The sequence below is a fragment of the Citrus clementina genome, unplaced genomic scaffold, assembly GCF_000493195.1.
Source record: "Citrus clementina cultivar Clemenules unplaced genomic scaffold, Citrus_clementina_v1.0 scaffold_6, whole genome shotgun sequence".
In the NCBI taxonomy this organism is placed as follows: Eukaryota; Viridiplantae; Streptophyta; class Magnoliopsida; order Sapindales; family Rutaceae; genus Citrus; species Citrus x clementina.
The window spans coordinates 22,814,775-22,826,322 of NW_006262139.1; the positions used below are offsets into that span (position 1 = coordinate 22,814,775).

Sequence of the window (11,548 nt, forward strand, 5' to 3'; positions counted from 1 at the left end):
AAAGAGACTTGCCTGTGCTTGTCGAAAAGCACTATACCTTCTTCTTTTAATTAGCCTGCTAGCTAGCTCCTTAGTAATCAGTCCCAAATTCTCAGCTTTCTTAACTGCTTCTCCGTTACCTTATTCATCATCTTCATTAAAACAAGAAAACAGGAGAAAAAAAATGCCTGCTGTTTCAGGAATTGATAAGGGTAATGGCAGAGTGTACCCTGGATACCTTACCCCATTCGTCGCAATCACATGTATCGTTGCTGCCATGGGTGGCCTCATCTTTGGTTACGACATTGGGATTTCTGGTAAATATATTTATACTTACATACATATTAACTAGCTAATTAAGTACTATAGTATTGTGAATTATGAGTTATGCTGACGGTTTAATCAAAATATTAATCTAGCTAACTGCATAAATAATATAACGCAGGTGGTGTGACCTCAATGCCTTCGTTTTTGAAGAGTTTTTTCCCATCGGTGTACGAGAAGCAACAAGCAAACTCGTCAGCTAATCAGTACTGTCAATATAACAGCGAGTCGTTGACTTTGTTCACGTCTTCGCTATACTTGGCTGCTTTGATAGCATCTCTTGTAGCATCATCGGTGACAAGGAAATTCGGAAGAAAGTGGTCGATGTTATTCGGTGGGGTTCTGTTTCTTGCTGGTGCATTAATCAATGGCTTGGCCCAAGGCGTTTGGATGCTTATTGTTGGCCGTCTTTTGCTCGGTTTCGGTATCGGCTTCGCTAATCAGTCTGTGCCACTCTACCTCTCTGAGATGGCTCCCTCTAAATACAGAGGAGCCTTGAACATTGGGTTTCAATTGTCAATCACCGTTGGAATTTTAGTGGCCAACGTGTTGAATTTTTTCTTTGCTAAGATTAAGGGTGGCTGGGGATGGCGTTTGAGCTTAGGTGGTGCCATGGTCCCTGCCCTTATCATCACCGTCGGTTCAGTTTTCCTCCCGGACACACCAAATTCAATGATTGAACGCGGCCAGCACGATGAAGCCAGAAAGCAACTTAGAAAAGTTCGCGGTGTTAATGATGTTGACGGAGAATTTAATGATCTTGTTGCAGCCAGTGAAGCATCCAAGCAAGTTGAACATCCTTGGAGGAATTTGTTGAGAAGGAAATATAGGCCTCACCTTACCATGGCTGTTCTGATTCCCTTCTTCCAGCAATTCACTGGCATTAATGTTATCATGTTTTACGCTCCTGTTTTGTTCGACACAATTGGTTTCGGCAATGATGCATCACTCATGTCCGCTGTGATCACCGGTCTTGTCAATGTTTCCGCAACATTCGTATCAATTTGTTCTGTCGACAAGTGGGGAAGAAGACGTCTTTTCCTTGAAGGTGGTGCTCAAATGTTAATCTGCCAGGCCGTTATTGCTGCTTGCATCGGTTATAAATTTGGAGTTGATGGGAATCCTGGAGAGTTGCCCAAGTGGTATGCCTTTGTGGTCGTAATTTTCATCTGCATATACGTTGCCGCGTTTGCCTGGTCTTGGGGTCCTCTTGGGTGGTTGGTGCCCAGTGAAATTTTCCCACTCGAAATCCGGTCAGCAGCACAGAGTGTGAATGTTTCTGTGAACATGGCATTCACATTCTTGGTTGCACAAGTATTCTTAAACATGCTGTGCCATCTCAAGTTTGGCCTGTTCATTTTCTTTGCATTCTTCGTCGTGCTGATGACCATTTTTATCCACTTCTTCTTGCCCGAGACTAAAGGAATTCCAATCGAAGAAATGGGTCAAGTGTGGAAGAATCATTGGTTCTGGTCCCGTTATGTTGGCCAAGATGATTTCCTCGCCAATGGAGGCCTGGAGATGCACAAAGAAGAAACTGCTGTCAACAATGTCTGATCTGCATGCTCAACTCCATCCGGATTTTTGTTTAGTTTCTGTTTTTATTTTTTATATTTTAACAGTTAGTAGTAGTTGTACAGTTATTCTGTCGGTTTATTATTCTAGCCTTATCAATACCTTTTCTATTCGACTTTAGTAGTGTTTATTACAATTTCTAAAGAAATTAATTTCATGTTAGTTTTTACTTTAATCATTTTCCTTGTTTAGGTTCTCTGTTTTCCTTCTTCTTTTTTTTAATTCCTCAGAAATCATCACTCTTAGAATCTGGACCAAGAAATTCTTCACACAGGAATCTGAAGAAAAATTAACAAGGATTGAAAACATGCTTGAAACTTGATATGAAACTCTGAAAACTTGGAGAGTTACACATTGGTGTTATTATTCTTTAACTGAACGATGCCTGTCCACGTAAGTGCTCATGTACGACCAAAAAATCCGTGGTTTTGCAATTTATCACATGCCCTTTCACTTGTTCATAGTTGAACAATACACCAAACATTTTAGCTTTATTTCACATTTTTACTCTAAAGAGTCAACCGTTTGTTCAATAGTTCTCATGATATAAAAACTTACAAAATTATTAAAATACATTTTTTTCTGCTCAATATTTTTATGAACTGGTCAAGTAATAATTTTTTTTTTTAAATACCCACGTGGTTGCCATATTACGAGAGCATAAAGCAGAATTTGCAGCAGGCTTCGACAGAAGTCTGAGGGTCTTGGCCTAGTAATATTCGTACTTTGTCCATGAATATCCAAAGAACAGATATTGGGATACAGATTGAAATGCAAAAGAATATGGCAGAGTAAGTATAGGTTCCAATTTTATGGTATTGCTCTGTTCCATATGCTTGTCTTGAAACTGAACTGCGCAAGATTTAAAGGTACTTTGCACATTAGCATGGAAAATATGGAGTAAACTAACAAGATCAGTTAGAATATTGCTTGTTCAATGTTCGAGCTCGAAAAGTAATTCATAAATTATTTAATTCTTCACCAATAATTTCGTGGGCAAAATTTCTTAGTATCTTAAAGTGGTAATTGATTAATTCTTCACCAATAATTGATCAAAGTTAATTAATTTGTTGATCTTGGCCGAGGCATAATAAACGTGTTTGGTACTCACACCTGTGAAAGGCAAGCTAAAGCAAAGTTTCAGAGCTGATTGCCCCTTACAGATAAATTTTACTAGTGACCAGTTAGAGTTGATAGCACATTGTTAGGTGTTTGATAGCGAGCACGGGCAAATTGTTAGGATTAGGGATGGCAATGGGGAGGGGAGGGGAGGGGACCAATCTCTCTGTATCTATCCCCGATATTTTGTGTATGTCTCCGTCCCCTCCCCGTCCCCGTCAGAATTACTTGAGAGAATCCTCATCCCCTCCCCGAATAATAACAGGGAATCCCTGAGGGTCCCCGATCCCCGAATAACTAATACATTTTTTTTTATTTTCGATTTTGAGTTAATCATATTAAAATAAAAAATTCAAATAAAAGTAAAGTTCGAAATATATCTTACATTAATATCCATTACAAAAGTCACATACATTAAATTAGTAAGTAACACTGCATGCAAGAGATACAAACTTCTTTTACAAACTATCATGAACAAATTAATAGTCTAATACAAATTTGTTACAAATAAAAGCGAATTTAGATTCAAAATTAACTTTTTCAATGGTGGCGTGGGCACTTTATAAATGTGGACTATTCTCTTTACAACACAATAGTTAAATTGGAGCAAATCAAGAGCAAATATTATATTAGATTAGATTAGATATTAAAATTGTGATTCGCTGTAGGCAATTATAACATCTAAAAATAAATAAAAAATAGATTTAAGTTTAAAATCTTTAAAGAATATTAAAATTAAAAATTTTTTGGGCTAATAGAATCTACTCGGTCTTTTTAATTTCCTAAATAAAAATTTAGGACTTTAATTAGTTAATTAGGCCCAAAAGTTTAATAATATAAATATTTTGATATTTTTTATTTTTACCAATATTTATAATTTTATAATTTAAATTTTATAATTTATTTACTAGTAATTTTAAAAAATAAAATTAAAAATTAAAATGGGGAAATGTGTAGGAGATGGGGATTCCACCTCATCCCCGTCCCCTCCCCGAATAAGAAATTGGGTAAAAAAATTTCCCCATCCCCTCCCCGAATAAAAAATTGGATATGAAATTATCCCCATACCCTCCCCGAATGGGGAAAATCCCCGAGGGTACCCGTCCCCATGGGGATTTTTGCCATCCCTAGTTAGGATGCAATAACAGAAAAGACATACAAGGCAGGGTCATTAGACTAATTAAACCCAGCATGCTTTGACGTGGAGAAGAAAATGAAAAGAAATAAAAAATAAAGAAAGTAAAGCAGCTTTAATGATGAAAAACAAAAGGGAATAAAAAAATTATTACTAGTGGAATGAAGCCTACCAAAATTCACTGGTATATAATTAGCTGCCTGATGTTAGCACTGCCAATTCTACACAGATTTGTTGTTGTTTTGTATCTGTGGCTAATTTAATTTCACATGTTAGTGACATTAATATATTTCTATCAAGACTCATCGCTGCGGAACTTGAAAAGCAGTGTGTAAAAATACATTTTTAAAGAAATTTGCTGCAATTAATGCAATAATGTCATTGTGGAATCCAGCTTGTAGCTGTCATCTAAGAAATCTTGTTATGATGGCAACATAATTGTGCAGTTAATTACTTTATTACATCAAATCAAACCGATCTATTACCAGCTGAATATGGTCCCTCAAATATCCTCTCCCTTGCCATTCTCACCTGGAAATATCCACAAGCAAACCCAAATCACGAAACAAATTCAAGGATGATTCATTGTTAAAGAAACAAACACTTATTGAAGAATGAGTGAAATGAGCTTGAAACCTGCTTTCGCCAATTTGTGGTAACAGTAATGATTGCAAGCACAATTGCTTGTACAGCTGAGCCGGTCATTATTCCAATCCAAAGGCCTTTTCCTCTAAGATTAAGAACAAAACATAACACAGATGCTAATGGAATTCCAACAATATAATACGCACCAAGATTTACATAAGCCCCTATGTGCTGCCACCCAGTTCCTCTAGCGACTCCTGATGAAAGAACAAATTGATGAAAAATTAACGCAAATATGTCCTGGTACTTCTGCCACCCAAGATTATTCGCTGGTATTTCTTTAGATGAGTGCAAATAAATCCTGAGGGGAAAAGCTCACCGGATAGTACTGATTGAAGACTGTCCATGATAATAGAGAAACTCAGCAGAGGAACTAATTCACTGACATAATTCACAACGTCCTTGTCACTGTTGAATGCATATGCCAATACATAGCGGCAGCAGAAGAGAATTGTGCTCACTATGACAGCCTCTGTGACTGCAAGAACCATCACGACACAGGCAGCCAACTGAGCTGCCTGTGGATTTCCAGCTCCTAATTCATTTGATACCCGAGTGCTACAAAATGGTAGATTGCATATATCTCAGTACAAAGAAATTATCAGGGCACTGATATAGTCAGGTAATAGAATTGTATTTTGGAATAAGATATAGATCAAACCTTGCAGCAGCACCAATTCCATATGGTATAAAGTAGTGTGTTGATGAGATGGTAAGGCTGCAAGATGAAGATCAAGGAAAATTAAATCAATCCTATTGAGAGTTTCCCCAAACTAAAGCCAAACACAAATGTTGAAGCTTACCATATAGAAAGAACCGATGTTTCAAGTTTGGAATTTGGTAGAAGTCCAGAGAGTAATATCAGAATCTCAAACGACCACCATTCAAGACTATAATGATTGAAACAAAAGAACACAATATAAACAAATAACAACAAAAAATTAACAAAAACACTGCAAAGTGAGATTGAGAAATTACCAAAACATTACAACAGTGGGGAGGGCAAAGGAGAAAAACTCCTTAATGCAAGAGAAAATGTCACTGAAGATAAATACGCGAGTTTTCTCACATGACGAAGAGTATCTCATATAAAGGGCTAGGATGACTGCATTCAAACAGTACGATAAACCAATGGCTAATGCTGCTCCTACAATTCTGAAGTTTGCTTTAAACACTAGATACCAACAAAGAAGAATATGGAAACACAGAGTTGCACATGCGCTCAAGAACAATGGAAGAATCAAGCTCTGAGACTGGAGATTGTGAATTAGTGGTCGAAGGACAGCAAATGCAAGTAATGCAGGTATGAGCGAAATTGAGAAATTGCAGGCTCCGGTGGCAATCTCAGGGTCTTGGCCTAGCAGTATTAATACTTTGTCCATGAATATCCAAAGAACAGAGATTGGGAAACAAATTGCAATGCAAAAGAACATAGCAGAGTAAGTATACGTTCCAATCTGTTGATATTGCTTCGCTCCATAAGCTTGTCCACATAGAGTCTCTAATGCACAGGCGAAACCGAACTGCCCAAAATTCAAAGCTCCAATGAATACAATATACATAAACACTTGACAAGTCTGAAAATGAATCAGAAACTCAAAGATGAAGACATAATTTTGCAGGCTAATCAGAAACTGTCATTTTTTTAGACTATTCATCCATATATGGACCTTAAAATGAGTCACTGACACCAAGATTGAACCTTAAAGCCGAGGTTTTAAGTCTTAATAAACAAAATTCATCTCAGCTCCTGCTCTTCTAGTATACACGCTTTTAATTAGTATTGCAAGGGGGTAAATAAATACACATATGAAATGAAAGCAAGGTTTGCAAGAATAAGAATAAGGGAATAAGGAAAGTGTAGATTACAAGTGGAATGATGCCAGTGACATTAGTGAAAGAGGTGGCGATGGCGACACTGGCAAGTGTAAGTTCACCAAGGTGTCCCGCCATCATCAGCGACACAGCTGGTAAAAGGTACTGTGAAACCGTGACCCCCACCATGGGCGCTGCCAAGAAGCTCAACTTCTTCAGCTCTTCCACAAACGCTCCTCGTGTGACCACCCATTTCGTCTCTTCTTCCCTGATCTCTCCCAGAAGCGGCTCCTCCATTTTTCTGTGTATGCTAACTAGGAGTAATAATCTCAGTGGAATCTTTTCATTTTCTTCTCTTACTTCTATGATTGCAATGGTTTTACAGTTCGAGAACAAAAGTCAGCATGAGCGTGGACTTGAGTTGTACTTGGCTTTGGGGTTTGGCGTTTTGGATTTTAACGCATGTCTCATATGTGGTCGCCACGTGCGACAATTTTTCCAGCATCTTCGCATGACTGTTGAGTTTGATCTAGTGAGTTAAAAGATTGCTGGGCACCAACTCATTCAATCGGGCCCACCTACTAAGGGAGGGGCCGGCCTTGTACAAGGGGGAGGAGAGTTAATTGAACGATGCCTATGTACAGGTAAGTGCAACTGTATGACCGGAAAAAGATACCTGTGAAATGCTTAATTAATTAATTTTTTTTTCAATACACTTGTAGTTCCCTTGTTATGAGTACATAAAGCACCGGCGACTCTCCTCTAATACGAGTTTAAAGTTACTACGAAATTAAAGACCTTTTAGAACAGTCTTTAAAGACTTAACCGAGTAAATTTTAATCAGCTTTATACTAAAAAATTTAATTGATTATTTAGTTCTCTCAATCTTAATGAGAGAATACTCTAGAAATTAATGGTTGGTGGCATACGAACTAAAATTTTTTAAGAAAAATAATTAGATTTTTCTTGGACGATGCTTATGTGTTGGATTGGGATCAAGGTGTTTAGTTGTTCTCTATTCTACTTATTGTTTACCTTTTTTTTTCTTTTTTTTCTTTTCAGTCTTCTCTTCTCATTAAACAAACATTAAGGCAAAATTAGTAAATTATTTTATTATTGGTCTTATCGTGAGTAGAAAATCATTGGTGCAAATTCAATTATTTAGATCAACAGAAATTTTGAGATATGAATCAATGAGAAAATTTTAAGTATTTCTAAAATATTATTTCTTTTTTATCGTGAGTAGAATATGACCACCTTATTTTAACTCAAGCTTTTTATTTAAAATTTTGACATAAATTCTCATCTATAAACTTTGTGGCAAAATCTTAAGTTGAAATAGGGAGAAAAAAAATCTAAAGAATGTATAAAATTTGTAGAAAGAAAAGCCGCACGTGAGCACGTGAGATATGTCAAAATCAAAATTCATCAATACATCAAATTTCATATACATGGCAACTTAAACTCACACAGTTCAATGGCAAAATTTAACTTTTATCAAAAAGTAACGTTGCATCCTCATTTTACCTCTAACTCTAAGAGGTCTTGCAATGGCCAAAGTAGCCAGTCAATCTTTCTTTTGACGCTATTTAATCATTCTGTACAGCAGAACACCCATCAACTACTCTCATCCTGGCCATAGCTGCCTGCATTGAGGAATTGCTAAAGTTTAACAATGAAAAATAAAGCAACGAAAAAATAAATTTAATTTGAATTAATCAAGAACCTGTTTTTTCCAGTTTGTGAAAGTTGTAGCAAGAGAAAGAAGGGTGGACTGCACAACAGAGCCAGCCACTATTCCGATCCAAAGTCCCTTTCCTCTTAAATGTGCTACAAAACCCAACGCGGCACCCACTGGCAACCCAACTAAATAAAATGCCCCAAGGTTTATGTACACCCCTATATGCTGCCATCCACACCCTTTCGCAACCCCTATTGCAAACGTAGAATCCACCTTTATTAAGAAATGAAAATTTGAACCGCATTTGAATCCCAGATGTTTTGTGGTTTGTGTATTCAAGAGATAATTACCAACTGATCTAGTCAACACCAACCTCTTGGATGTATACTTTAAATGTGTGTGTGTGTCTCTCTCTCTCTCTCTCTATATATATATATATATAGCATGTATCTATTTAACTATTACGACATTTACCAAATGATATATAAGTCAACAGTGACTCTTCAGTCTCCCATATTATTATCCAACAAAGATTTTAATTGAAAGAAGTGTAACTAGAAAGCAACTACTAACCGGAAAAAACAGCTTGTAAGCTGTCTGTAATAACTGAGAGACAAATCAGAGGAGCCATAACAGCAACATAATGCACAACTTGGTTGTCTTTGGTGTAAGCGTAACCCAAAAAATAGCGGCAGCAGAAGAGGATCGTGCCGACTATCACTGCCTCTACCACAGCATAACTTGTTGCAGCCCATACAGCCACTCTAGCTGCTTGCAGATTCCCAGCTCCAAGCTCATTTGAAACTCGAGTACTATACATGACATATATATTAACATGCACATAGTCAAATGCTAGCCTGCTCCATTTGTATTATTTAAAAAAAAATGCAAATCGCAGGGAGCAACCAAAAGCAAGAAAAAAAAAGACCTTGCAGCTACTCCAAAAGCATATGGTATTGTGAAGTGCAATGTTGAAATTGTAAGGCTGATCATAAAACAACAACGATTAGAAGCATATACAGTTTAATTCTAGGACAATTTATAAGTCAAAATTAAATAGTTATAACTAAAATAGGAGCTAATTACCAAATTGAAAGTACTGAAGTCTCCAGCTTGGGATTCGGTAAAAGGCCGGATAACAAAATTAAGATCTCCATCGACCACCATTTTAGACTAATTAATCACCATAATCGATCACAATAAGAGAGAGACTTTTGAGATTAAAAGAGAAGAAACAACACAAAAAGCAAAATTACCATTCTAAGTGATAAGAGGAATAATTACCAAACCATTATGGCAGAAGGTATAGCCAAGCGAAAGAACTGTCCAATGGCTAGTAAAGATTCTTTAGAAACCGGCGCGCGAGTTTTCTCACAAGCTGAGGAGTACATCATGTACAATCCGAGCAGTATCACATTCAACCAAGTTGATAGACTGAAGGCTAGAGCTGCACCCATGCTTCCTAATTCTAGTTTGAACACAAGAGTCCAGCACGCGGGTATATGAAAACATAGAATTAGAAAAGAACTTGCAAACATGGGAAGAATCAAGCTCTGAGTCTGAAAGTATCGGGTTAGTGGTTTCAGGATTGCACTCCCGAATAATGCAGGGATTAGCCACATTGAATACTTGCGTGCTTCGTGGGAGATTACAGGATCTTGGCCTATTAGAGGTAACAATTTGTCCATAAAAATCCACAACAGGCAAACTAGAGGGCAAACAAGAATCAACGAAATTATGGCAGTGTAAGTATGAACTCCAAGCTTCCGAAATTGTGCTGCTCCATAGGCTTGCCCACATAGAGTTTCCAATCCACCAGCCATTCCTGACTGCTTGGCAAGTCCAAATTAAATTCAATCATTAATCATCAAAATTATCTCTAGGATTAATTAAACCTGAAGATGAAGGTAATGTGAGTAGAGAGCAGCAAACTTACTAGAAGACTAAAGCCGGTAACATTTGTGAGAGAGGTGGCAATGGCTACACTAGACAGGGCAAGCTGGCTTAGATGTCCCACCATTACCGTTGACACAACTTGCAGAAGGTACTGCAACACAGAGACTGCCACCATTGGTGCCGCGATACGGCCAGTCTTCTTCAGCTCTTCCATAAATCCACCCCATGTAATTGCCCATCTCTTCTCCTGGCTCTCTCCAACTTCCATATCCATGCAAAATTGATAAATGATAATAATGATGGTATCTTAGTTTGCTTTGCCACTATTAATAAAAAGAGCCAATCCAAAGAAACACGAAGTTTGTATGCTGTCCTCTGTTTTGGCTTTACTTGAGAATTCAATATTAACGATTTAATGTTTTGACTGTTTCAAGAGAGCAGCATCCTGAGAAGTTCAAATTAGTGGAGTCTAATGGGTCATTTAACATCAATTAATGTTTCATTCAGACCCAACTTTTCAGAGCAAAACTTCTATTAAGTTTTTCACTAGGAAATGCATATTTGTCATGCCCTTGGCGCAGCTCAGCGGCTGTGAAAGCCCCTCGATCATTTAAAGAAAGTTTGAGTAATGCTGTCGTATAATTGCTGGTGTTCAATCGGTCAGATTTTTCATCTTTTCTCGATCTTTTAAAAAATCATAATAATAATTATAATAGATCGGGAGACACGTAGGCGGGATTGAGATTTTGTCTGATATGGCTTGATTTGATGTATTTTTTGATATCTGCATATAGTGGGTACACTCTTATCTTCTGAGTGATGGGCTTCATTTTTGGCCGTTCTGAACAAAAATTTCTGTGGAACATAATAAAGGAGAGGAATAAAAAAGCATATCGCAAATTGGGTGTACTCTCTCACATCTGAATCATTTAATAACGCTTTTGGAAGCACATTTTTGACTAGTTACTACATAATATCAGCTTAGAAGAAACATAGTAGCTTTCAAATTTCAATCAGTTGTATGCGAGCGATTCCTTAACAGATGAGAAGAAAGAAAAATGGCAAAACAGAAAAATGTTTCCAGTGTCAGTAGATGATATTGAAATACATATTTTTCACTTGACAACAGCTACTTTAAAGTTGTCCTAAAATAGAGTATGAATCAAACAACACACACAAAATAATAAATAATAATAAATATATATTATAATTATAATTATGTAATTATTAAAGCGTGTTTCACGTGGAGCGGTTTCAACATAATCGGACCCTTTTCACTTTCTTCCCCTTAACTATGTTAGACTTTATGTCTAAATTCGCACTTGTGTCTCAAGGTTTTGATGGACTGTTAACATGGACGACTAAATGAATAGAAATAC

The 11,548-nt window shown here is 37.0% G+C and overlaps 3 protein-coding genes across 4 annotated transcripts; 1 reads left to right on the forward strand and 2 right to left on the reverse strand.

The window, feature by feature from the left end:
- Positions 1 to 163: 163 nt before the first annotated feature.
- LOC18038796 (sugar carrier protein C) lies at positions 164 to 4,872 on the forward strand. Of its 2 annotated transcripts, XM_024182309.1 has the most exons (3): positions 164 to 296; positions 425 to 1,789; positions 4,868 to 4,872. In XM_024182309.1, exons 1-3 carry the CDS (start codon positions 164 to 166, stop codon positions 4,870 to 4,872), a joined length of 1,503 nt encoding a protein of 500 aa, XP_024038077.1. The 2 variants fall into 2 exon arrangements, with proteins under 2 accessions (XP_024038077.1, XP_006430696.1); XM_006430633.2 differs by lacking the exon at positions 4,868 to 4,872 and having other exon boundaries at positions 425 to 1,876.
- LOC18038797 (protein DETOXIFICATION 8) lies at positions 4,480 to 7,013 on the reverse strand. Its single transcript, XM_006430634.2, has 7 exons — positions 6,647 to 7,013; positions 5,756 to 6,300; positions 5,581 to 5,667; positions 5,439 to 5,495; positions 5,097 to 5,335; positions 4,769 to 4,974; positions 4,480 to 4,663 (listed from the first exon to the last, which is right to left on the reverse strand). The coding sequence occupies exons 1-7, from the start codon at positions 6,887 to 6,889 to the stop codon at positions 4,601 to 4,603; spliced, it is 1,440 nt and encodes a 479-aa protein (XP_006430697.1). The 5' UTR covers positions 6,890 to 7,013; the 3' UTR covers positions 4,480 to 4,600.
- A 1,168-nt stretch (positions 7,014 to 8,181) lies between these two features.
- Positions 8,182 to 10,573, reverse strand: LOC18038798 (protein DETOXIFICATION 12). Its single transcript, XM_024182643.1, has 7 exons — positions 10,210 to 10,573; positions 9,558 to 10,102; positions 9,360 to 9,446; positions 9,202 to 9,258; positions 8,847 to 9,085; positions 8,319 to 8,524; positions 8,182 to 8,238 (listed from the first exon to the last, which is right to left on the reverse strand). The coding sequence occupies exons 1-7, from the start codon at positions 10,441 to 10,443 to the stop codon at positions 8,182 to 8,184; spliced, it is 1,425 nt and encodes a 474-aa protein (XP_024038411.1). The 5' UTR covers positions 10,444 to 10,573.
- Between the last annotated feature and the right edge of the window lie 975 nt (positions 10,574 to 11,548).

What these genes read in the sequence shown, in the direction of transcription:
- LOC18038796 (XM_006430633.2), top strand. Translation starts at nt 164, where the DNA reads ATGCCTGCTGTTTCAGGAATTGATAAGGGTAATGGCAGAGTGTACCCT. An exon ending in TTACGACATTGGGATTTCTG is followed by an intron (nt 297 to 424) that starts GTAAATATATTT and finishes AATATAACGCAG; the next exon opens with GTGGTGTGACCTCAATGCCT.
- LOC18038797 (XM_006430634.2), bottom strand. Translation starts at nt 6,889, where the DNA reads ATGGAGGAGCCGCTTCTGGGAGAGATCAGGGAAGAAGAGACGAAATGG. An exon ending in TCTTCAATCAGTACTATCCG is followed by an intron (nt 4,975 to 5,096) that starts GTGAGCTTTTCC and finishes TTCTTTCATCAG; the next exon opens with GAGTCGCTAGAGGAACTGGG. An exon ending in CCACAAATTGGCGAAAGCAG is followed by an intron (nt 4,664 to 4,768) that starts GTTTCAAGCTCA and finishes GGATATTTCCAG; the next exon opens with GTGAGAATGGCAAGGGAGAG.
- LOC18038798 (XM_024182643.1), bottom strand. Translation starts at nt 10,443, where the DNA reads ATGGATATGGAAGTTGGAGAGAGCCAGGAGAAGAGATGGGCAATTACA. An exon ending in CTTACAAGCTGTTTTTTCCG is followed by an intron (nt 8,525 to 8,846) that starts GTTAGTAGTTGC and finishes CGTTTGCAATAG; the next exon opens with GGGTTGCGAAAGGGTGTGGA. An exon ending in TCACAAACTGGAAAAAACAG is followed by an intron (nt 8,239 to 8,318) that starts GTTCTTGATTAA and finishes TCCTCAATGCAG; the next exon opens with GCAGCTATGGCCAGGATGAG.